We start from the raw sequence: 25,090 nt of genomic DNA on the forward strand, positions 1-25,090 counted from the left end.
CGTTCAATTGTTCTTTCAATGAATTTGTAGGGGAGAAAGTGGTCTCCTGGTCCTATTCCTCCGCCATCTTGGCTCCCCCCGCCCCCTTCTCTTTTCTCTTTGATCCTTATTTCTTCTTAGACATTTTCTTGATGGCTTTATCCCTCATCATACCTTTAGGCTTCATCTGTGTGCTGTATGTGTGTGTTAGTCACTCAGTCATGTCCGACTCTTTGCAATCCCATGGACCATAGCCCGCCAGCCTCCTCTGTCCATGGAATTCTTCAGGCAAGAGTACTGGAGTAGGTAGCCATTCCCTTCTCCAGAGGATCTTCCTGATTCAGGGATTGAACCTGGGTCTCCTGTATTGCAGGTAGATTCTTTACCATGACACCAAAAAATGACATTGCCAATTCAGATCTCTCCTGGGATTCATATAAACAGTTGGTTACTGGAAATCTACATTTGGATGAGAGGAGTTAAACCCAATGCGTTCCTCTTCAAGCTTTTTTCTTGCATTCTTTAGTTTGGTAAATAACATTACATCTAGTCGTTTGCTTAAACCAAAGGCTTAAGAGACATTCTCAACTTCTCTCTTTCTTGCATCTCCGCATATTTAATCAAAACCACTTTCTGTTGAGTGTGCCTGCTCAGTATCTTGCTTAGCTTGTCTTCTCTCGGTTCTTATTGCCACTGCTACTATATTCTTTGCATCCGTATTTTGAACAACTCCCTGCTAGTTTCCCTTCTCTGCTGTTGCTTGTTGCATGTTCTTCCTCTTGATTACAGGGGGGTGATCTTTTAAAAACAGAGCTCCTTAACATGGTTTACAAGACTCTTTCTAACCTGATTCTTTACCTCTGCATCCTGACCACTTTTACTTTATTCATATGGAATTACTTTTGGTCTGTCAAACACACCATGTATAATGTCTCTCACTTCTTGTTTCTAGATATTTCTGCCCATGCCATACTTTGGATAACTTTTAAAAAAGCAAAAACAAATTAAAAAGTTTTCTCTATGGCAACCAGTCAAGTAGCCCATAAAAACTAAAAACTCATAAGTAAAGTCACTACAAATGGGAATATTTGCAACCTAAACCTTTTCTTATCTCTGTGTACAGATAAGAAAAGGACCAAAAACCCAGAAGAAAAGGGAGTAGAGATCATGAATAGATGATTTTGTTTCATACTGTAGTAAAAGATGCTCAACTTCACTCGCAGTAGGAGAAATGCAAAATAAATCTGAGTTATAAGTTTTTACCTAATATATTGGCTGAAATACAAATATTTCCAAATATTAAGTTTAATGTTTCTATCCAGATATAGAGTTTAGTACTCTATAGGTGGAATTGTGGGAAAAGAAGGTTTCTCATGTATTACTAGTAGGAAAGTAAATTGGTGTAAATTGCCCCCAGAGGACAATTTGCTGGTGTCCATTAATATACATACATATTGATGTGATGTACAATTGTAGTAGATAAAATATACCATCATATAATCAATCAGCAATTTTAATAGTATCTAGTTATTATAACAGTGATTTTATTATGTTATTAAATTTATATTATGAAATATGGTCATACTTACAGTATATGTACTTACTTATCATATGTATACTTCTATATGGGCTTCACCGGTGGTTCAGTGATAAAGAATCCGCTTGCAAGGCAGGAGATGCAGGAGACACGGATTTGACCCCTGGGTCAGGAAGATCCACTGGAGGAGGGTATGGCAACCCACTCCAGTGCTCTTGGACAGAGGAAACTGGCGGTCTACACTATATAGGGTCATAAAGAGTCAGACATGACTGAAGTGACTGAGCCACACACACAAACGTCTATATTTTGTGTGTTTATATATTTTATTGCTCTCACAGTTTCACGTTTGGGAATTTATCCTAAAGATATGCAAGCACATGTATTAGCTGACTTACCTATAAGCTTACTTATTGCAGTGTTTATAATAGCAAAAGGGAACCTAGATATCTATAAGTAAAGGATTGCTAAGAAAAAAGAAAAGAATGAAGATGTTTTCTATGAATTTATGTTGTAGAGATCTCCAGCAGAGATTTTATGTTGTTATATGAAAACATCAAAGTATGTAACAGCGTGTGTAAAAAGTATATATGCAGCGTGTGTATAAAATGCTATATTGTGTGTTAAAAAGGGGGAGAAATAGAAATATTTTTATAAAGGTTCCACAGGAAGGTAATAAAAGTGCTTATTCTTTGCGATGTTTCTGGGAAGTTTAAGAAAAGGAATTACAAGGAGACTATATACTGTATACTTTTTTGTATTTTTGAGTTTTGAACCACCTGAATATATTGTCTCTTAAAATTTTAAAATCTATAAGAGATCTTACAGAAAATGCTTTTTCTTTTGTTTTTCTCATTAGTAAGCTAAAAAAGCTGAGTGAAGACAGTTTGACTAAACAGCCTGAAGAAGTTTTTGATGTATTAGAGAAACTGGGAGAAGGGTAAGTACAAAAAATACAAAAGTAGCTTTTAGATAATGACAGAACAATTATAACATACCATGTAAGATTTGTTTTTCACTAGAGTATATTTGATTGAATTAAACAGTAAGTGTATAGAGGGAATGTATCAATACCTGAACATAGCAGAGGTCATATATGACAAGCCCAAGCTAACATCATACTCCATAATGAAAAACCAAAAGTATAGGAGAACTTCCAAGGTAATAAAGGCATAAAACACAAAACAAATTAGATCAGTAAGAACAGGGAAAAGGAAATAGAGAAAACAAAAATATAAAATAGTAAGATAAATTTAAGTTAGAAGGAATAAAGTGAAATGTATTTTTCACTAAATGTCAGTTCTTCCATAGACAGACTGTTAGGGTCAATTAAAACGCAAAACTTAGCTATATGCTGTTTATAAGAGGCCTAATACAAAGGGTGGACATATAGTGGTATTTCCTATTAGAGACATATTAGATAAGAAAGAGGTAACCACATCAAAAAGAAAGTGTGAATGGCAATGTTTATATCACATAAATTAAAGTTAAAAGATCGTAAGTGAGTAAAGAGGAGTTAATATTCAGATAAAGAATGAAGAGGGACATTAGGTAGTGATATGAAAGAGAACTCATAATGAAACAGTAAGACCTGGTGAGGTTGTGAATTGAGTTTGCATTGTAATTCAGCTTCTGGCAAGATTAGATTTTGGGTTTCAGAAGTCTCAGTCCTGGACGTATAAGAAATAAGATTTTTCTTCGAAGCCTTCAGAAGTTTTCTGGACCTCTCAGTCTTGGCCTGGGAATTTAAGCCCTGAGCTTGTGAGGTCTGTTTTCTGACTTTCCCAGCCTAGTCAGGAGCAGCTGTTCCATTCTGCAGTTTTTGTACTCTTATTTTCACTGTAACATTCGATTGATTCACGTACTTGATCTTCTAAAACTTGCCCTAGACTCCAGGAACTAAGGATAATAATTTAAATAATTATTCTGCCATCAGATACTTTAGTCTGTCAGTGTTCTGCTTGTCCCTTGCATTGAAGTCATTACTATCTTTAAGAAAGAACTAATCCAAGATTCCCATTTCTTAAGATTCTTTCCCTTGGAACCACTGCCTTCCCCAAAACTATTGGTAGCATCATGGTTAGGAAAAGAAAGGCTACTCTGTGAACCCCAGGTGTAAGAGTTCATTATGAAATTTGGAGCTCAGGTGACTTGTGCAAAGGCCAGGGATGCAAAGGTTATGGACTCTGTCACTGAAGCTCAGAGAAGCTAATGCTGAAGATCCCAGTTTGAAGCACTGAAGTGGTGTTTCTCAAAAGCTCACATGGGCTCTGCTGGAATCCCTAAGAGTCGTTTAGATGCTCCCACCAGCTCTCTTAGTCTGCAGCAGCAGTGTGTGGTTATCAAGAAGCTCAGCAGGAAGCCACCGTATATCTGATATTCGGTCAGGCATCTGCTGCAGCTGTATTTGAAAAGTGATGGTCTTTCCTCAGCTTTTTGCCATTCAGATTTCATGAATGTTCTTCTTATTGTCAGACTCTTAAGTGGGATCCATTCAGGGAAGGGAATTCTGGATCCCAGTTTTCTTTTGTAGTGACAGGAAGACCTTAGAAGAGACTGATGGTGTTGCTTAATTGGCAATAGTTAATCTAGCTCTTGAGTCTAGACTAGCTTTTGAGGGGCTATATATATATATACACCCGCATGCATACACACACACACACATATTTATATACACTCACACACACAAATATATATGGCTTCAAAGGGGGAGATACAGATTTCCCTTGCTCTCTGAAAGTAGAGCATTCTTATGAAACCTTTAGTAAGTTGAAACGTAAAGCAAAGAAGGGCTTCCCTGGTGGTTCAAACGATAAAGAATCTGCCTCCAGTGCAAGAGTCGCAGGTTTGATCTATGGGTTGGGAAAATCCCCTGGAGAAAGGGAATGGCTACCCACTCCAGTATTTTTGCCTCGAGAATTCCATGGACAGAGGAGCTGAAGCAGATATATTACAACACGTCTTGCTAACGGTTACACAAAATAAATTGTGAGATAAAGCACAGATCCTCTCAGACAGAGCTCAGAGATATGGTGGCTTGATGCTGAGATGCTGAGTGTAATTCTAGGAATGAGCTTGGCAGTGCCACTGTTGCTGCTCATGGTACTTTCTCCCTCTCTAATGGCTCCTGCAAAAATCAATGTTGAATGCTGTTTTTGTTTTCACCTTTTTTTGTAAAAGTGTAAATCCTATTCAGATTTCATCTGGTTAGTGAAACAGGTGTTATTCCAGGCCTTTTGTAAAAATGAAGGGGCGTAAAGTGAATTTTTGAAAAGTGGGTTTACCTGTATATGTGCGTGTGTGTAAATTAGGACTACACACACACACACACACACACACACAAACCCATGGTGGAGGTTTCAGTTACTTGTAAGCAGCCTGGGCAGGCGTGGGACTCTGATATTTTGGGGATGACTTTGCTTAAGGTGAGATCAGCCTTTTCTCCTAACATGAGATTTTGGCTGTTTTTATTCTATATTCCATTCTTTTAACTTCCATTTATATATCTTCTTAATGCTGCAGTTGTTTGAGTTGACAAACCGTAAGTCTATTTCTTTCATTCATAAGAAACAGAGCAGATCTTTTTCTGTTAATTTGGTGATGTTAATGAATTTTAAGTCTATAATTGAAGCATTAAAGCTAAGATATAATTCATTTTTAAAATTTATTTCATTTGATTTGTCACCATTGAGTAGTATTTTAAATTAGAAAAGAGTACATGTGAACACTCACACTCTTTCTCTAATAGTTATGATGTTTGAAAGGAAAAAAATAAAGGAATGTCTTGGTTTCTTTTAGGTCTTATGGAAGTGTATTTAAAGCAATACATAAGGAATCTGGTCAAGTTGTGGCAATTAAACAAGTACCTGTTGAATCAGATCTTCAGGAAATAATCAAAGAAATTTCCATAATGCAGCAATGTGACAGGTATGAAGAGATTTTATTTCTTTATTTACCTTCATTTTGATAAATTTTGCTAGTCATGTACAATAAAATGTATTCTTCAGTCATCTTAGTTTTTTCTTCTGACTTCCCATCAGAGGTGAGACTTATCTTTCAAGAAAGATGAGAATAGCTTTGTTGGGTTGTCTTAGGAATTTCAGTTCTAAGCAGAAATGATATTATAAAGCAATATGTGGTGATAGAATATACTCAAGCACTTTTCTCATTTTCAGGGGAAATTTACAGGTGAAAATTAGCTTTTGATGTTAGGGAGAAGTCATTTAGCAGTCCTTTTGCTGTAATTTGTTTTAAATAATTAAAAACACTCCTGGAGGAGGTTGCCAATAGATGGGGAAAAAATGGAAACAGTGACAGACTGTTTTCCTGGGCTCCAGAATCACTGTGGATGGTGACTGCATCCATGAAATTAAAAGATGCTTGCTTCTTGGAAGAAAAGCTATGACAAACCTACACAGTGAATTAAAAAGCAGAGACATCACTTTGCCAGCAAAGGTCCGTATAGTCAAAGCTTTGGTTTTTCCAGTGGTCATGTATGGATATGAGAGTTGGACCATAAAAATGCTCAGTGCTGAAGAACTGATGCTTTTGAATTGTGGTGCTGGAGAAGACTCTTAAGAGGCCCTTCGACAGCAAGGAGATCAAACTAGTCAATCCTAAAGGAAACCAACCCTGAATATTCATTAGAAGGACTGATGCTGAAGATGAAGCTCTGATACTTTGGCCTCCTGATGTGAAGAACTGACTCACTGGAAAGCACCCTGATGCTGGGAAAGATTGAAGGCAGGAGAAGAAGGGGATGACAGAGGATGAGATGGTTGGATAGCATCACTGACTCAAGGGACATGAGTTTGAGCTGACTCCGGGAGATAGTGAAAGACAGGGAAGCCTGGTGTGCTGCAGTCCATGGGGCCGCAAAGAGTCAGACACAACTGAGCAACTAAACAACAAAAATTAAAAGTCATGTTTTATGTAACTTTCATTTATTCAGCAAACATTTACTGGACATCCCTAGTGTGCCAGGTATTGTCACAGGATCTAGGAATACCAGGGAAACTAGACATTGGTTTTCTTCTTGAGGAGCTGGTAATTTAGTTGGGAAGACAGATACTTAAGTGAATAGCTGTAGTACAGTGCAGTCATTATACATGTGAGGAGATGTAAGAACAAGGATGGAGGGCACCTACCTCAGCTAGGAGTCAGGAGGTCTGGAGTGCTGAGGAAGTGTAAGTCTGGTGAAGAAATGGAGGGATGAGAGAATGTAGAGAATTAAAAGTAGAAAGGTGAAAAACAGCTCACTGTTATGTGCTGTTCTGATGGGGTTTAGAATTACTGGGGTGGAAAGTAAGAGACAGTGATTGGTCTGAAATGAGTTTGGTAGGTAAATGGAACTGACCATGAAGCTGACCTATTAAGTAGCCTGGCCTTTCCTAAGGGATGCAGAGTCTACAGTTAATCGAAGAGGAATTTATTGTTCTCCCTGTATAAAAGGTCTCTAGGTAGGGTTAGCCACCTAGCACGTAGTCTTTGTTCTCATGCTTATTTCCTCATAGTTACAAGAGGGCTGCTTCAGCCTTTTATCTACATTCCAGACGGGAGGAAGATGAGAAGCAGGAAAGGGCTTCCCCAGAAACCCTCAGCTTATATTTTATTCATCAGAATTGCATCACATGGTGACTTAGAGCTGGTGAACTTAAAGGAGTCTAGACACATTGTCACCTTTAATCAAATCATTGGGCCCTATTAGTAAGAGATGTATAGAAAACTTCCTTTTCTAAAGGTATATAAGCTCCATATATTATAAGCTCTTTGGTTAATGAAGTGACTGAATAATCATAGAGGAACTTTGTTGCTTGGGTCTGTTCAATTTTGCTCTTTATTGTGTGCTGTATATTTAGATCATATTATGTATTTTTCATGAAGGCCATGTAAAGTGGTTATAGAAAAAACATACATTCCTCAGTTCCCTGATCAAAATATATATTTGCAGAATTTTTCCAGACCTTGCTATTTATTTGATAACTTCATAAGAATGTGGGTCCCATAGTTTGATGTAGAGAAGGAAAGACTGGACATAGTGTAGTGCTGGGCCCTTCAGTTGCTTAACGTTTGCATGTAACTATGATTATTTTACTGTAATGATTAAAAATAGTTCAGTTTCTAGTGTTGTGCTTTAGTGATTTAAATCGAGTGTGGTCTAGGAAAAAGCAGTGTCTCAAATATTACCTATTAATACATCTCCTCCCCTAACCTTTGTGCATCTTGGTGCCTATCAGTTCTTGTTCAGAATTCTGCAGCAGCTTCCTGTGTTCACTTTGTCTTTCATTTTTGCCTGCTCCAGCCTGTTTTCCCGCCTGAAGTTAGTCTTCTTTCTAAAATGCACACCTAACCAAGCCATTCCCTGTTTAAAACCCTTCAGTGGCTCTGCCTTGCTTGGCTGAACCCAGTCTCCTAAGGATGACCCCAGGGTCCTGCATCATCTGGTCATTGCTTATGCTGCCTCTCTTTTGCCTGAGTTTTGCTTTTAAGCACCTGTTTACTTACATTCTGTCACCCGACTTAAATTCTTTTGAGTTTGGGGTGGTGTCTTACTAAGTGCCCTTGGATCCTGCCACATAGTGGCTACTCAAGTACTGACCAGTATTAACTAATTCCCATCTCGATGACTCAACTGGACTATCCAGAAGCAACTTTATATTTAACATTCTAAAACCAAATTTTTAATTGTTGGAAGACAAACCATTCAGATCCCTATTTTGTTAATGACATCATCATCTAGTTAGTTTTTCAAAAACAGAACTCATCTGTTTCTTTTTCTTATACCCCTGTTGACACTAATATTTGTAGAGTCTCCTTCTGAAATGTCTTCACTGTCTTTATCCTTTCTTCATTCCTTGAGAGAAGGAACCATATTTCTTAGCACACATTATAGTACCTCGCACTGTACTTTTGTTCAATGAATGTGAATAAGTATGTATGGATAAGGAGAGTGTGAAAGAGCATTGTAGGCTGAGGGAACCCTAGGGAAATTTGATATTTGTTCTTGTTATGTACTTTAAACTACTAACTGGAAAAAAAAAGTAATGAATTAAAGGGGTAGAAAGTGTTAGTTGCTCAGTGTCTGACTCTTTTCAACCCCCCACCAGGCTTCTCTGTCCTTAGGATTTCTCAGGCAAGAATACTGGAGCAGGTTGCCAATCTTTTCTCCAGGGGAGCTTCCCAACCCAAGGGTTGAACCCGGGTCTGCTGCATTGCAGTTGAATTCTTTAACATCTGAGCCACTAGTGAAGCCCGAAGGGGTAGAAAATGTAAACAAATTCTAGAAATTTTGTACCACTTTATAGCAGAACGCCTTGCACATAGTAAGTACTTGTCAAAGGATTTGTTGAATGAAATGGTGAAACATATATTGATATTAGCTTGATGCAAACGTAATTGCAGTTTTGGAATGTGAATTTTAAGTAATTGTAACTAGGCTTAAACACATTTGTTGATCAAAATAGAAACCATTACAGTCAATACATTTTTGCCAATGAGAAATAAGTTTGTTTATTCCTGTAGCATAAAAATTCATGCTTTGGGATTTGAGGAACTCTTGGAAAGCATTTTCTGTCTCCTGCTGATGGTGGAAGCATTCATTTTCCTGGCAAAAAGTTGTTGGGAGACGTTTCAAGAAGTGATAGTCAGTTGTCTGAGAGTTCAGGTGAATATGATGGATGAGGCAAAGTTTTGTAACCCAATTCGTTCAACTTTTGACATGTTGGTTGTGCAGTGTGTGGTCTAGTGGTGTTGTGGAGAACAATTGGGCCCTTTCTGTTGAGCAGTGATGGCGGCAGGTGTGGCAGTTTTCTGTGCCTTGCATTGATTTACTGAGCATACTTCTCAGATATAATGGTGTTGCTGGGATTCAGAAAGCTGTCGTGGATCAATTGGGCAGCTGACCACCAAATAGTGACCATGATCTTTTTTTGATGCAAGTTTGGCTCTGGAAAGTGCTTTGGAGCTTCTTCTTGGTCCCACCACTGAGCTGGTTGTTGCATAAGATCCGCTTTCGTTGCAGGTCACAATCTGATTGAAAAATGGTTTGTCGTTGTTACACAGAATAAGAGAAGACAGCACTTCAGAACGACAATTTGTTTGATTTTCAGTCAGTTCAGGAGGTACCCACTTACCAAGTTTTTTCACATTTCTTATTTGCCTCAAATGCCAAACGACCGTAGAATGATTGAGATTGAGTTCTTTGGCAACTTCTCGTGAAGTTGTAAGAGGGTCAGCTTAGATGGTCCTCTCGGTTGGTCTTTGTCAACTTCAGATGGCCAGCTACTGCACTCCTCATCTTCAAGGCTCTCATCTCCTTTGCAAAACTTCTTGAACCACTCCTGCATGGTACATTCGTTAGCAGTCCCTGGGCCAAATGCATTGCTGGTGTTGTGAGTTGTCTCTGCTGCTTTACAACCCATTTTGAACTTGAATAAGAAAATTACTCCAATTTGCTTTTTGTCTAACATTTCCATACTCTAAAATAAATATAAAATAAGCAGCAAGTAATGTCATTTTGTCATTTTTGAGATTGCATCCAAGTATTGTATTTTGGACTCTTTTGTTGACTATGATGGCTACTTCATTTCTTCTAAAGGATTTTTGCCCACAGTAGTAGATATAATGGTCATCTGAGTTCAATTCACCCATTCCAGTCCATTTTAGTTCGCTGATTCCTAGAATGTCGACATTTACTCTTGCCATCTCCTGTTTGACCACTTTCAATTTGCTTTGATTCATGGACCTAACATTCCAGGTTCCTATGCAGAATTGTTCTTTACAGCATCGGACTTTACTTCCATCACCAGTCACATCCACAGCTGGGTGTTGTTTTTGCTTTGTCTTTGTCTCTTTGTTCTTTCTGGAGTTATTTCTTCACTGATCTCCAGTAGCACATTGGGCACTTACCAACCTCGGGAGTTCATCTTTCAGTGTCGTATCTTTTTGCCTTTTCACACTGTTCATGGGGTTTTCAAGGCAAGAATACTGAAGTGGTTTGCCATTCCCTTCTCCAGTGGGCCACATTTTGTTAGAACTCTCCACCATGACCCATCCGTCTTGGGTGGCCCTACATGGCATGGCTCATAGTTTCATTGAGTTAGACAAGGCTGTGGTCCATGTGATCATTGGTTAGTTTCCTGTGATTGTGGTTTTCAGTCTGTCTGCCCTCTGTTGGAGACGGGTAAGAGGCTTATGGAAGCTTCCTGATGGGAGAGACTGACTGAGGGGGAAATTGGGTCTTGTTCTGATGCACGGGGCCATGTTCAGTACATCTTTAATCCAGTTTTCTGTTGATATGTGGGGCTGTGTTCCCTCCCTGTTATTTACCTGGGGCCAAACTATGGTGGAGGTAATGAAGATAATGGCGACCTCCATCAAAAGGTCCCATGCATACACTGCTGCAATCAGTACCCCCAGCCCTGCAGCAGGCCATGGCCAACCCACGCCTCCGCTGGAGACTCCTGGACACTTATGGGCAAGTCTGGGTCAGTCTCTTGTGGGGTCACTGCTCCTTTCTCCTGGGGGCCAGTGTGCACAAGTTTCTTTTTGTGCCTGCCAAGAGTTTGTTTCCCAGTCCCGTGTAAGTTCTGGCAGCTCTATGGTGGGGTGAACGGCGACCTCCTCCAAGAGGGCTTTTGCCACACCCAGGTCTGCTGCACCCAGAGAACGACAGAATGGTCTCTGTTCGCTTCCAAGGCAAACCATTCCATATCACAGTAATCCAAGTCTATGTCCCAACCAGTAATGCTGAAGAAGCTGAAGTTGAATGGTTCTATGAAGACCTACAAGACCTTCTAGAACTAACACCCAAAAAAGAAATCCTTTTCATTATAGGGAACTGGAATGCAAAAGAGGAAGTCAAGAGATATCTGGAGTAACAGGCAAATTTGGTCTTGGAATACAGAATGAGGCAGGACAAAATCCAATAGAGTTTTGCCAAGAGAACGCGCTGGTCATTGCAAACACCCTCTTCCAACAACACAAGAAAAGACTGTACACATGGACATCACCAGATGGTCAATACCGAAATCAGATTCTTTGCAGCCAAAGATGGAGAAGTTCTATACAGTCAGCAAAAACAAGACTGGGAGCTGACTGTGGCATAGACCATGAACTCCTTATTGCCAAATTCAGGCTTAAATTGAAGAAAGTAGGGAAAACCACTAGACCATTCAGGTATGACCTAAATTAAATCCCTTATGATTATACAGTGGAAGTCAGAAATAGATTCACGGGATTAGATCTGATAGACAGGGTGCCTGGAGAACTATGGACGGAGGTTCATGGCATTGTACAGGAGGCAGGGATCAAGACCATCCCCAAGGAAAAGAAATGCAAAAAAGACAAAATGGTTGTCTGAGGAGGCCTTACAAATAGTTGTGAATAGAAGAGAAGTGAAAGGCAAAGGAGAAAAAGAAAGATATACCCATTTGAATGCAGAGTTCCAAAGAAGAGCAAGAAGAGATAAGAAAGCCTTCCTCAGTGATCAGTGCAAAGAAATAGAGGACAACAATAGAATGGGAAAGACTAGACATCTCTTCAAGAAAATTAGAGATACCAAGGGAACATTTCATGCAAAGATGGGCACCATAAAGGACAGAACTGGTATGGACCCAACAGAAGCAGAAGCTATTAAGAAGAGATGGCAAGAATACACAGAAGAACTCTACAAAAAAGATCTTCATGAACCATATAATCACAATGATGTGATTACCAACCTAGAGCCAGACATCCTGGAATGCGAAGTCAAGTGGGCCTTAGGAAGCATCACTACAAACAAAGCTAGTGGAGGTGATGGAATTCCAGTTGAACTCTTTCAAATCCTAAAAGTTGATGCTGTGAAAGTGCTGCATTCAATATGCCAGCAAATCTGGAAAACTCAGCAGTGGCCACAGGACTGGAAAAGGTCAGTTTTCATTCCAATCCCAAGGAAAGGCAATGCCAAAGAATTCTCAAACTATCACACAATTGTACTCATTCCACACGCTAGCAAAGTAATGCTCAAAATTCTCCAAGCCAGTCTTCAACAGTATGTGAACCGTGAACTTCCAGAGGATTTAGAAAAGGCAGAGTAACCAGATATCAAATTGCCAGCATCTGTTGGATCATCGAAAAAGCAAGAGAGTTCCAGAAAAACAGCTACTTCTGCTTTATTGACTATGCCAATGCCTTTGACTGTGTGGACCACAACAAACTCTGGAAAATTCTTAAAGACATGGGACTACCAGACCACCTGACCTGCCTCTTGAGAAATCTGTATGCAGGTCAAGAAGCAACAGTTAGAACTGCGCCTGAAACAATAGACTGGTTCCAAATAGGGAAAGGAGTACGTCAAGGCTGATATTGTCACCCTGCTTGTTTCACATATATGCAGAGTACATCATGAGAAACACTAGGTTGCATGAAGCTGGAATCAAGATTGCTGGGAGAAATATCAATAACCTCAGATATGCAGATGACACCACCCTTATGGCAGAAAGCGAAGAAAAACGAAAGAGCCTCTTGATGAAAGTGAAAGAGGAGAGCGAAAAGGTTGGCTTAAAACTCAGCATTCAGAAAACTAAGATCATGGCATCTGGTCCCATCACTTCATGGCAATTAGATGGGGAAACAGTGGAAACAGTGGCTGGCTTTATTTTTTGGGACTCCAAAAACACTGCAGGTGGTGACTGTAGCCATGAAATTAAAAGACACTTACTCCTTGGAAGAAGAGTTGTAACCAACCTAGATGGCATATTAAAAAGCAGTGACATTACTTTGCCAACAAAGGTCCGTCTAATCAAAGCTATGGTTTTTCCAGTAGTCATGTATGGATGTGAGAGTTGGACTATAAAGAAAGCTGAGCGCTAAAGAATTGATGCTTTTGAACTGTGGTGTTGGAGAAGACTCTTGAGAGTCCCTTGGACTGCAAGGAGATCCAACCAATCCATCCTAAAGGAAATCAGTCCTGAATATTCATTGGAAGCACTGATGTTGAAGCTCAAACTCCAGTACTTTGGCCACCTCATGCGAAGAGTTGACTCATTGGAAAAGACCCTGATGCTGGGAGGGATTGGGGGCAGGAGGAGAAGGGGACGACAGAGGATGAGACGGCTGGATGGCATCACCGACTCGATGGGCATGAGTTTGAGTAAACTCCAGGAGTTTGTGATGGACAGGGAGGCATGGCATGCTGCGATTCATGGGGTCGCAAAGAGTCAGACACGACTGAGCGACTGAACTGAACTGAAAAGTGCTAAAAGATAAGGTGAGTGAAAAACTGGGAAATGGCAGAAGCAAGCATTACATTTTAGCTACTAATTACTTAGTGTTAATGCAGATGTGTTTTTGAGAATAGGTGTAAAAATGATTTGGACGAAACAGTATAAATTGAAAAATGCCCACATAAAATAGTAGAATTTCAGCTAGAGAAAATGAGATTTGTATTTTTGAAACTGATATATTTTCTTAAGTCAATACAGCTGTTTGGTTATTTTGCAAATTGTCTTGCTTTCTACACTGTAAAAAGAGACCGGAGGACGTTTTAAATTTTTTGTTCATTTTAGTGCATACTCAACACGTATTCAATACAGCTTTTTGGCATAAATATTTGGGGGAACCCATCTGCATTGTTTATGGTTGAAGCTTTTGTCTAGTCCAGCGCTTGACACAGAATAGGTATTTAGTAAGTATTTGTTGAATGTGTAAATCATCGAATGTTGGTGCTTGACTAAACCTCTGTAGGTGTATTTTTGAGCTTTTCCAATGTACTCTTCTCTAAGGATGTCCTTCTAGGGGTGTTTTCCTCAAACAGTGAAGAATCAAGCAGAGTAAGAAATTTAGCTCTTACTTTTATCTTCTTCTCTATATTGGCGCTCATTCTAAAATTTTATTTAAGGTTCTGGTGCTAAAGCATAATAAAGAAGTATTTTACAGGTACAGATAATGAGATCTAGAGATTTTACATGGATTGTCCTAGATCACAGCTAATGACTAGGATGATATGAGGAGCCGTATTTGCTGACTGCAGGGGCATTGCTGAAGAAAGCAATATCTATACAAAGATTCCAACAGTTCAAAGTAAAGTACTGACTCTCAAGGCAAGGCTAGAGATGGAGGCAAGAGCTGGTCAGCAGTTCTTTTGAATACCATGTGCCCAAGTAACATGCATACAAGGGAACCACAAACCTCTACACTCGTGGTACTTAACTCTCTTAGCAAAGGAACTTCTCATATCTAAACCAGGAGAAATGTGTTGTTAACACATGCATTAGGGCGCACAATTATTCACCTGAGTTATTCTATATATACGTTGTTGTTGTTGTTTAGTCGCTAAGTCGTATCTGACTCTCTGCAACCCCATGGACTGTAGTTCACCAAGCTCCTCTGTCCAGGGAATTTTCCAGGCAAGAATACTGCAGTGGGTTACCCTTTCCTCCTCCAGGGGATCTTCCTGTCCCAGGGATCAAACCTGCATCTCCTGCATTGGCAGGCAGATTCTTTACCACTGACCACTGGGGAAGCCCTTCTACGTAAATGTATACATTTATATAAAATCCAAATTCAGCATATATATTATGTAAATAAATTTATTCACCTAATATATATTGAGTGCCTACTCCTGAGGGCAGCCCTTCTGTGCTGTGCATGAGGGGTATAACAATGAATGAACCAGACTTTGGATGGACTTTCACTCATATGGACTAGGCAGATGAATGGACAGGCTGTTTCAATATAGTGTGATAAGAGCTGTGATGGGGGTAAACAGAGAACATATTGTATTGAAAGAATACAGTACATACTGTATTGTACTGGAAGACATGTAAGGCCTCGCTATTGGAAATTCAGGGGAAAAGGATGACTTGATTTACTGGGCAAAGAGAGAGAGGTGATCCATGTGGTAGAAATAGTGAGTTTCTAGCTTGTCTGCTCAGAGTCTTCTTCCAGAGCAGCTCCTGTCCCATCTGTTCTGTTTGCTGATGCTTCTGGGTGAGATTGTGTTTGAACAGTGTTGCTGATTAAAAAAAAAAAAAAGACACTCACCATATTGAAGGATTTGTGATTAACTTTGGCAGTTTTTACCAGCTCATGTATATGTATTCATTTTTTGAGTGGGCCAAAAAACCACTTGCTATGGTTTAGATTTATTTTGGAAAAAATTCCGTTTTCATAGGAGAGCATTCACATTGCCTTTGTGAAAACACTGTATTACCCCTATTGATTTAGAACACTGTGAAGATTGTAGAAGGGTGTTGATGAAACTTATGCAATGAAAAATAGTCATTTCTTTCGTATTTTAATTATCACATGCTCATAATGGGAACATTAAAAGTATACCTTAGAAAATATTTGCAAAAGACTTATCTGATAAAGGATTGTTATCCAAAATATACGAAGAATTTAAAAAACTCCACATGCAAATAGCTCAATTAAAAAATGAACCAAAGGCCTTAATCGACATCTCACCAGACAAGATATACAGATAGCAAATAAAGATATGAAAAGATGCCCCACATTCTATGTCATCAAAGAAATACAAATTAAAATGAGATACTACTATACACCTGTTGCACTGCCCCAAATCCAGAAGACTGACAGCACCAAAAGCTGGTGAGATTGTGGAGCTAAAGGAACTTCTTTTCTTTGCTGGTCGGAATGCAAAATCATATTGCCTGTTTAGAAGTCAGTTTGACAGTTTTATTCTGAAACTAAACATTCTTTTAACCATATTATCCAGCAGTCTTGCTCCTTTGAACCAACCAAGATGTCCTTCAGTAAGCAGATGGGTAATCTGTGGTATATATCCAGACAATGGAATATTATTCAGTTGCACTAGTGGTAAAGAGCCCGCCTGCCAATGTAGGAGACATAAGAGACGTGGGTTTGATCCCTGGGTCAGGAAGATCACCTGGAGGAAAGCATGGCGACTCACTCCAGTATTTTGCCTGGAGGTTACAGTCCATGGGGTTGCAAAGAGTTGGGCATGACTGAAGTGACTTAGCACATACAAAAGGAAATGAGCTATCAAGCCATGAGGATACATAGAGGAAGTTTGGGTATTACTGGTGAAAGAGGAGGATCTGAAAAGGCTACATATTGTATGATTTCAACCATATGACAGCCAGGCAGAAAAATCTTATAGAGACAGTAAAAACATCGGTGGTTGCCTGGGGTTAGGATGGTGGAGGGAGGGAATGCTTAAGTGGAGCTGTGAAATTACTCTGTATGGTGCTATAATGGTGTATACAGTTGAAACCCAAAGAATGTACAACACCATGAGTGAGTCCTAATGTAAAGTATGGACTTTGGTTGACAGTGATGTGTGTCAGTATAGGTTTTTCGGTTGTAACAAATGTCCCACTCTGGTAGGGGATGTTGATAATGGGAAAGCTATACATGTTGGGGGGGGGGGGCAGGCAGTATATAAGAAATCTCTTTACATTTCACTCAGTTTTGTTGTGACTGTAATCTAAACCTGTTATTAAAAAAAATACCTTTAACAAAACATGATTTTCTTCAATTAAGTTGAAATTCAAGTTAACATACAAATTTAATTACCTTTTAGACAGGAAAAGTTAACATTTGAATCTCTGTAAGAAGCTTAAATATAATGAATGATTCAGTCCAAACATAATAGTGTTTACCACAAGTAGTGTCTGTGTAAGGAACAAATAGGTAAGGAAAGTTTTCTATTCTCTTCCCCCTCTGGTTTTTCTTGTTTCTTTCCCCCTCACTTTTTTTTTTTTTTTTAAAACACTACTTCTATTTTGAGTTGTGATAACAGAGGAAGACCTTTAGGACAAGAATTTGGGGGTTTATGAAATGGAAACAGAGGAGTGGCAAGGATTGATACATTAGGCATGAGATGAGAGGAAGCCAAGAAAGCAAAAAGAAAAAAGCATGCTGTGTAGTTTCATTGGGCTGAAAGTGTTAAATAGGGGAAAGGAAGTGAATGGGCCGGGAGAGTGAGAGGTACGGGGATGGCACTGGAAGAAGGAGTAGACTGCCTCCTGAGTTTCCCCCAGTTATCAAGGCATCGCGTTTCACTTTTGCTTCCCGGTGTGTACTGTAATTTCACTTGTGTCTTCCTTGTCCCTCCACCCACTGGAATTTTCAAAGTCATATTTAACTGTTGTATTTGACCATGCCAAGAATACACAGAATTGCTGGGTTCTCATATGTCCTATAAGTCCATACGGTGGCTTAGTCAAGATTCTTAGGCATTATGGCCGAACTAAAACTTTGTATGTTGCTTAAAATTATAAGTAACACTGAGCTAGTGTTTTGAAGGAAGCTCTCTTTGCTTCCTCTCCAGCCTTTAATAATCAGTGTGTGGTTTGAAAAAAAGACGTCAGTATATCTAAATAATTGTACAGTTAGCTGACTTGCCCACAGCTTTGACTCTGTCACCTTTGACCCCTGGCAGTCTTGCACTGGCTATTCCTCCTTCAGTGCTATTTGATTGTATTATTTTCTTGCATAAACTCTTCATGGGTTCCCCATTGCCTGGACTGCCTTTTCTTGTTTGTCACTAACCTAAAGTCTACCTGTTTTTCTCCCTAGCATCTGCCACAGGACTCTATATGTTGTTCAGTGAATGTTTGTTGATTATGTTTAAAATGGTAATGAATGAATGATGAATGAGTGACATTTATGTCTATGGAAACAGACTGAGTTAAAGTCCCAGGTCTTGAACTGTCTGAGCTGATTTTGTGTCTGTGTTTGTAATTTTTCAAAGTGTTGGCTTGAAGTTTTAATCTTTTAATTTGTCAATCTTAAATTTATACTTAGTGTGCAGCTGAAAGGAAACACAGTGGGTAAAACGCAGTAGAAACCTTGCTTATTGTCTTCTAACTTGCCAGTGTACATCATCATCAAATTGGTGTTGTGTATCTGTGGTGACCTAAGTGGGAAGCAAATCCATAAAAGAGGGGATATATGTATATGTGTAGATGACCCACTGATGGATAGCAGAAACTGGTACAACATTGTTATTGTTGTTTAGTTGTGACTCTTTTGTGACCCCATGGACTGTAACCCACCAGGCTCCTGTGTCCATGGGATTTCCAAGGCAAGAACACTGGAGTGGGTTGTGATTTCCTTCTCCAACACAACACTGTAAAACAGCTATAATCCAATAAGATAAGGAATTGCATTGAGTGGACCTTGGAAATCTTTCTTTAATTTGTTTTCTATTTCTTCTACTCTCTCTCAAAGCCACCATCTGTTTTTTAAAATGTAGGTTTTATTATTATTCAGTTATGATGAGACTAGCATATCCGGAGATAGATTGTTGTACACACAGATCCGAGAAGGATGGGGTGAGAGAGGGAGGACCCATGGGGGGAAACACCAGGGTCAGTCAGGAGGCAGATGGTGAGAGAGGGAAATGTGGGCAGGAGCCTTTACTGTGGTTTCTGTGGGAAGGAATGGGTCAACTGAGTAAACAGTTTTATTATTATTCAGTTGCTAAGTCGTGTCCGACTCTTTGTGACCCCATGGACTGCGGCACACCAGACTTTCCTGTTTTTCATCATCTCCCAGAGTTTGCTCAGGCTCCTGTCCTTTGAGTTGGTGATGGCCATCCAACCATCTCATCCTCTTTCGTCCCCTTATTCTCCTGCCCTCAATCTTTCCCAGCATCAGGGTGTTTTCCAGTGAGTCAGCTCTTCACATTGGGTGGCTAAAGTATTGGAGCTTCAGCTTCAGCATCAATGTTTCCAATGAATATTCAGGGTTGGTTTCCTTTAGGATGGACTGGTTTGATCTCCTTGCTGTCCAAGGGACTCTCAAGAGTCTTCTCCAGCTGCACAGTTCAAAAGCATCTATTCTTCAGCTGTCATTCTTCTTTATGGTCCAGCTCTCACATCCATACATGACTACTGGAAAAACCATAGCTTTGACTATATGGATCTTTGTTAGCAAAGTGACGTCTCCGCTTTTTAATATGCGTCTAGGTTTGTCATAGCTTTTCTTGCAAAGATCAAGTGTTTTTTAATTTCACGGCTGCAGTCACTGTCTGTAGTGATTTTGGAGCCCAAGGAAATAGAGTCTGTCTTTGTTTCCAGTTTTTCTTCATCTGTTTGTCGTGAAGTGATGGGACCAGATGCCATGATCTTAGTTTTTTGAGTGTTGAGTTTTAAGCCAGCTTTTTCACTCTCTTCTTTGACCTTCATCAACAGGCTCTTTAGTTCCTCTTCTCTTTCTGCTGTTAGAGTCCTATCATCTGCATGACTGAGGTTGTTGATATTTCTCCTGGCAATCTTGATTCCAGGTTGTGATTCATACAGCCTGGCATTTCCCATGATGTACTCTGCATATAAGTTAAATAAGCAGGGTGGCAATATACAGCCTTGACGTACTCCTTTCCCAATTTTGAGCTAGTCTGTTGTCCCATGTCTGGTTCTAACTGTTGCTTCTTGTCCTGCACACAGATTTCTCAGGAGGCGGGCCAGGTGATCTGGTTGTGATCCACACAATCAAAGGCTTTAATATAGTCAGGGAAGCAGAAATAGATGCTTTTCTGGAATCCCCTTGCTTTTTCTAAGATCCATAGGATGTCGGCAATTTGCTCTCTGGTTCCTCTGCGTTTTGTAAATCCATCTTGTGCATCCAGAAGTTCTCGGTTCACATAGTGTTGAAGCCTAGCTTGAAGGGTTTTGAGCATAATCTGGCTAGCATGTGAAATGCTAGCTTTGTTGTTAAAAGCTCACCCATGTCTACTTTCAAAGTTTTTCATATATTCCAGTGCTTCCCAAGACAGGGGCTACCATGGAAAGTGTGTGAAAGTCACTCAGTCATGTCTGACTCTTTGCAACCCCATGAACTATATACAGTCCATGGAATTCTCCAGACCAGAATACTGGAGTGGGTAGACATTCCCTTCTCTAGGGGATCTTCCCAATCCAGGGATTGAACCCAGGTCTCCTGCATTGCAGGCAGATTCTTTACCAGCTGAGCTACCAGGGAAGCCCTCATTTTACTTATAAGTGAGCAGTTATGGAGGATCAAGGGCTCAGACTCTCCTCTAGCAGCTTCCTTTGCACTATTCCATTCTTGCATATGAACTAGGAACAATTTTACTAGCAGAAATAATGAATGCAAAATAAAATCTCATCCAGTTTGTCTCATAGCAGTCCTTTTCTTACTGCAATTAGTAATCATATTTATTTGTCGGTTTGCTTCTGGATACCTGAGTATCCCAGGCTACTTTGTGCCATAGGAGAGGCAGAATTGTGTCTGGTTTATGTGGTCTAATGCTTGGCTTGAGTTGAAGGTCAGTGAATGAATGTTGAGATAAATGATAGAAACTGTATTTGAGCATGTGTCCTTAAGGTGGCTGTTTCTATCTGCTTAAATATTTTTTCTGGGCCAATTTTAAATGATACAGAATTGTTGGATTTTGGTCCATCTAACTGACCGTGTATTAGAATGGGCCACGTGAAGAGAATTTTGCCTTTCCCCAAAGGTGTTGCCTTGACTCATCCTCAAGAGATGGAATTGCCCTTTTAGGTTTCTGCCCAGTTTAGAATCTCTGATTTTTGTAGGAGCTGTCAAACCTACCCTTAGAGTTGCTGATTTCTTAGTGTAGATTGCAAGATAAAATACATATTTTCTGTGTGCTTTTCAGTGAACATAATCTTGAATGCATGGCTAATTTAACACTTCTAAAGATTTTGAATAAGAAAATTAATATTTAAAGAAGTTCTCAGAAGGATACACCATCTATCTTCCGGAGTGAAGCTTGACTGTGGGTGTCTATCAGTCACCTGTAGAGGTTTTAAGAGCCGTATTTAGTTAGAAGCTCTAAGGTGAGGGACCTGGGTCACAGGTGACTCTGGTGTGTAGCCAGGTATAAGAGCAGCACATCCTATGGACGTCTCTCCACAGGCAGTCACACCCCAAGGAAGCGTATGTCAGGAATGCTTTTTTATGTTTCCCATCAGTTGCAGTTCTGGTTCTATAGTTTAGATTCATTTATAAAGAAGTACTTTTAAATGCTTTAGTGAATATTTATGAACTCTTGGTAGTACTTTCCAGTCCCTCCACCTAGCAAAGTTGAGTGTTGTCTGCAAATTTAAGCTGTGAGATGAGTAATGAGAGATGTGGGTAGAGGGGTAGACTTGGAAAGGTTGTGTATGTGATGTGAGGCTGTTCTTTTTCCCTTTGGTAATGGAGTATCATTGGAGATTTTTTAAAATCAGGAAGGCAACATGATTAGCTTTTATTTTGTTTTAAAGGAAAGTTACCTGTCAACTATATGGAACATAGATTAGAATGGGGGAGAAAACTATGACAAGGAGACCAAAGCAAGTTTGTGCAAGAGGGAATGAGGAGCAGTAGGGATAAAACGGGACTGAATTCTAGTCCTGTTTCAGTTTAAGCTCCAACCAGTCAGCTCTACCCTTGACTTCAAGACAGCTAAAATTGCAAAGACTTTACTGAGAAGTCTTTCTCTGACCAAATTCTCTTAATCTATTCTTTTGGTAGTTTTTTATGTTGTATTTTATAGTACTTTACATTCTCTATTGTTCTGTTTTGCTTATTTGATTCCTGTGTCTTATTTATCTTACACTGATGCCACTTTTCATGATAGCTGCTTCTCTATAGAAATAGCTGTTGAACACGTTGTCCCTTAAACATGTCATTCTTGGTTTTTACCCCTTCTGATTTATGCCTTTGCTCATGGTCTTTCTCTTTTCCAAATGTTCTTATCTCTCTTATACACCCATATCTTGAAGTTTTAATGTTTTTTTTTTTCCCTTCCCATAATTCAAATCCCACCATTTCTACAAAGTCCTCTAGCATGATTCTGCCATGGTCACTTCCACCTTTGGGCTCTTATAGTAGCTAAGCTGTGTACTCCTCTGTGCTTCCTTATATTCCACTCCAGTACTCTTGCCTGGAGAATCCCATGGATGGAGGAGCCTGGTAGGCTGCAGTCCATGGGGTCGCTAAGAGTCGGACATGACTGAGCGACTTCCCTTTCACTTTTCACTTTCATGCACTGGAGAAGGAAATGGCAACCCACTCCAGTGTTCTTGCCTGGAGAATCCCAGGGACAGAGGAGCCTGTTGGGCTGCCATCTGTGGGGTCGCACAGAGTCGGACATGACTGACATGACTTAGCAGCAGCAGCAGCATCTTTTTTCATCTTATTATTTAGTCTGTGAATGTTGATATTCTGCCTTTTTGAGTTGGACAGGATATTTTACACATCACTGTACATAGCATATCGTTAATAATGTGATGGTCATTTGCCACATTCTAAGTCTTCCTAAAAGCAACTTGGTTAGAAACATAGTTTGTTCTACTCTAAAAAACCTGAGACCTCAGCTCAGAAATATTTTAAGTTGTCAATAACTTTAATTATCTGAATTTGAAGCAAAAAATATATAATTATTTTTCTCTAGGATTTTAAAGGTCAAAATAAAAGAGAGTTTAAAAAATTGGGGGGCCTTATTGAAATATAAAGTTGAGTGTTAATTTCACTGGATACAAAATCCTTTAAAGACTTATGTTTAAAATCCTTTAATTAAAGAAAATATTTTCATTTGTTCCTTAATGTTAAATAGTATGTTCTTTGCCAAAACAAAGCTTTATTTTCTTGGGAATCACTCAGAACATTTGGACCTCCTTTGGTTTGTAATCCTGTTAAATTTCATCCATGAATTAAAGCCTAATTATACATAGTTGGTGTACCCTACATAGAGACAATTCCATGTATAATAGTTTACTCATTAAGTTGACTTATTGGAACATTATGAAATGCTGAAAATACTTTGCATTGGGATTAAGAAATAATTTTCTTTGAGAATTAACTGAATTTAATTGTCTATATATTTTTCTTCAGCCCATATGTTGTAAAGTACTATGGCAGTTACTTTAAGAACACAGATCTCTGGATTGTCATGGAGTACTGTGGAGCTGGCTCTGTCTCAGACATAATTAGATTACGAAACAAGACAGTAAGTATTTTAAAATTGTTTTGCCAATCTTATTTCTAAAGATTCATATTTTAGAAGCTGACTATATAGTGTTTTGTTACAAGGAAAATATTAGTGTGAAAAAAGAAAAGGCTTTACAGTGTAAAAGGATCTAGTATGAGGTGTGAGAGTTAGTCACAGATCTTTGTGTGGCAAATACAGGAGTCATATGATTGTTTAATTTATTTATTAGGATAATTTTTGGTTTAGTCACCCAGAAACCACCGTGGCACTCCTCTTCTTCATTTGGAGTCAGTGCTGCATGTTCTTTATTAACTTGAGTTCAGTCAGTTATGGCTAGAATTTTATTTCATAGTATTTATGGTATTTCTTTATCATAAGTTTTTTTGCATTATAACCTATGGTTGGTAAACAGTTGAAGTATTATGTTTCTGAATCTTAAAAATAACTGAAGAACAATTTTTATCTTATTTCCCCAAATATCTCAGGATGTTTGAAATGAATAGAGCTCAATTATAATTTTTTTTCCTGGTAAATTCAGCTTAGTGAGAATGTGTTATTTAATGATAAATTTTATGGCTATGTTTTAACCCTAAGTAAAAGAGCTATTTACAAAATTGTTTACTTTAGCCTAGCAATGCACCTAGTTAACTTGGATAATTTACAAGACCAAAATGACCTTTTTAAAATCTGTGAATGACTAAAATAATAAATCAGTGAAATAATTTGTAATTCTGTAAAACAGTATCCTAGTTACTACATGTCATTATTACATGTTGTCAGACATGTTTCAGTAAAATACATTCGGAAAAATACTTAACTACTTGAGTCAATTTGTGGTTAACCAGAATCATTTTAAAGTTTGATTGGGGAAGTACGTTGTAAGTTTATCCTACTAATTTTTTTTTTTTCTGTTAGAGAAAATAAAGTAAATAGGATTTCTTTTAAAGGAAGTGAAACAGAAGTTAAAATAAGCCCTGTTTTGACAGAATGGATTAAGTGATTTGTGACATTTTAATTACATATTTTAGAATTTCTATGGTGCTTAACTAACATTTATGTAAATCAGATGACTCCTGAGTGGCAGGACAATGCTTTAATTGAAAATAATTATACTCCAGTTAGAGAAGTGTTTTAAAACCATTTCAGGGCTAAACTCAGTGCATTTGGTATTTAAAGTTACCAAGTAGAAATACGGAGTAATACTGTAGGTAGTGTAAAATCTATTTTATTTATTTTTAATGTTAATGTTACTATTTTGAGTACATAGGAAGAATAGAATCTTCTATGTATTCTAAGTATACAAAAATACTTTTATTTCTTGTGGTTAATAAATAAAAACCATGAAGGTATACTATAGTTCTGAAAGGTAGATTTGGATGGGATAATTATTCTCAGGTATCTCCTTCACCAATTATCAAAGGAAGGATTTTACCCTATTTGCGCTTTTTTTTTAGAAAGCAGATTCCACCTATCATGTTTGGAGATCATACATTTGAAATAGTCTAATTATTATTCTCACAAGTTGGTTTTCCTTGGGCCTGGGGAGGTATGGAAGGATCTGATTCCCAAATACAAAAAAGAATCCAGAACTGCATGAGATGGTTCAGGTGCTGTACATATATTTTTTCTGGGTATTGCCTTGATAG

General features: G+C 38.8%; 1 protein-coding gene across 1 annotated transcript in view; it reads left to right on the forward strand.

Annotated features, from left to right (window-relative positions):
- Positions 1-25,090, forward strand: part of STK3 (serine/threonine kinase 3) — a 300,126-nt gene that overhangs the window by 46,681 nt on the left and 228,355 nt on the right. Inside the window, exons 2-4 of the mRNA XM_043484504.1 lie at positions 2,376-2,456; positions 5,315-5,443; positions 23,348-23,462. Of these exons, the coding sequence (XP_043340439.1) occupies positions 2,376-2,456; positions 5,315-5,443; positions 23,348-23,462 (325 nt within the window). The remainder of the gene's footprint in view (positions 1-2,375; positions 2,457-5,314; positions 5,444-23,347; positions 23,463-25,090) is intronic.

This window comes from Cervus canadensis, chromosome 12 (assembly GCF_019320065.1).
Source record: "Cervus canadensis isolate Bull #8, Minnesota chromosome 12, ASM1932006v1, whole genome shotgun sequence".
NCBI classification, from domain to species: Eukaryota; Metazoa; Chordata; class Mammalia; order Artiodactyla; family Cervidae; genus Cervus; species Cervus canadensis.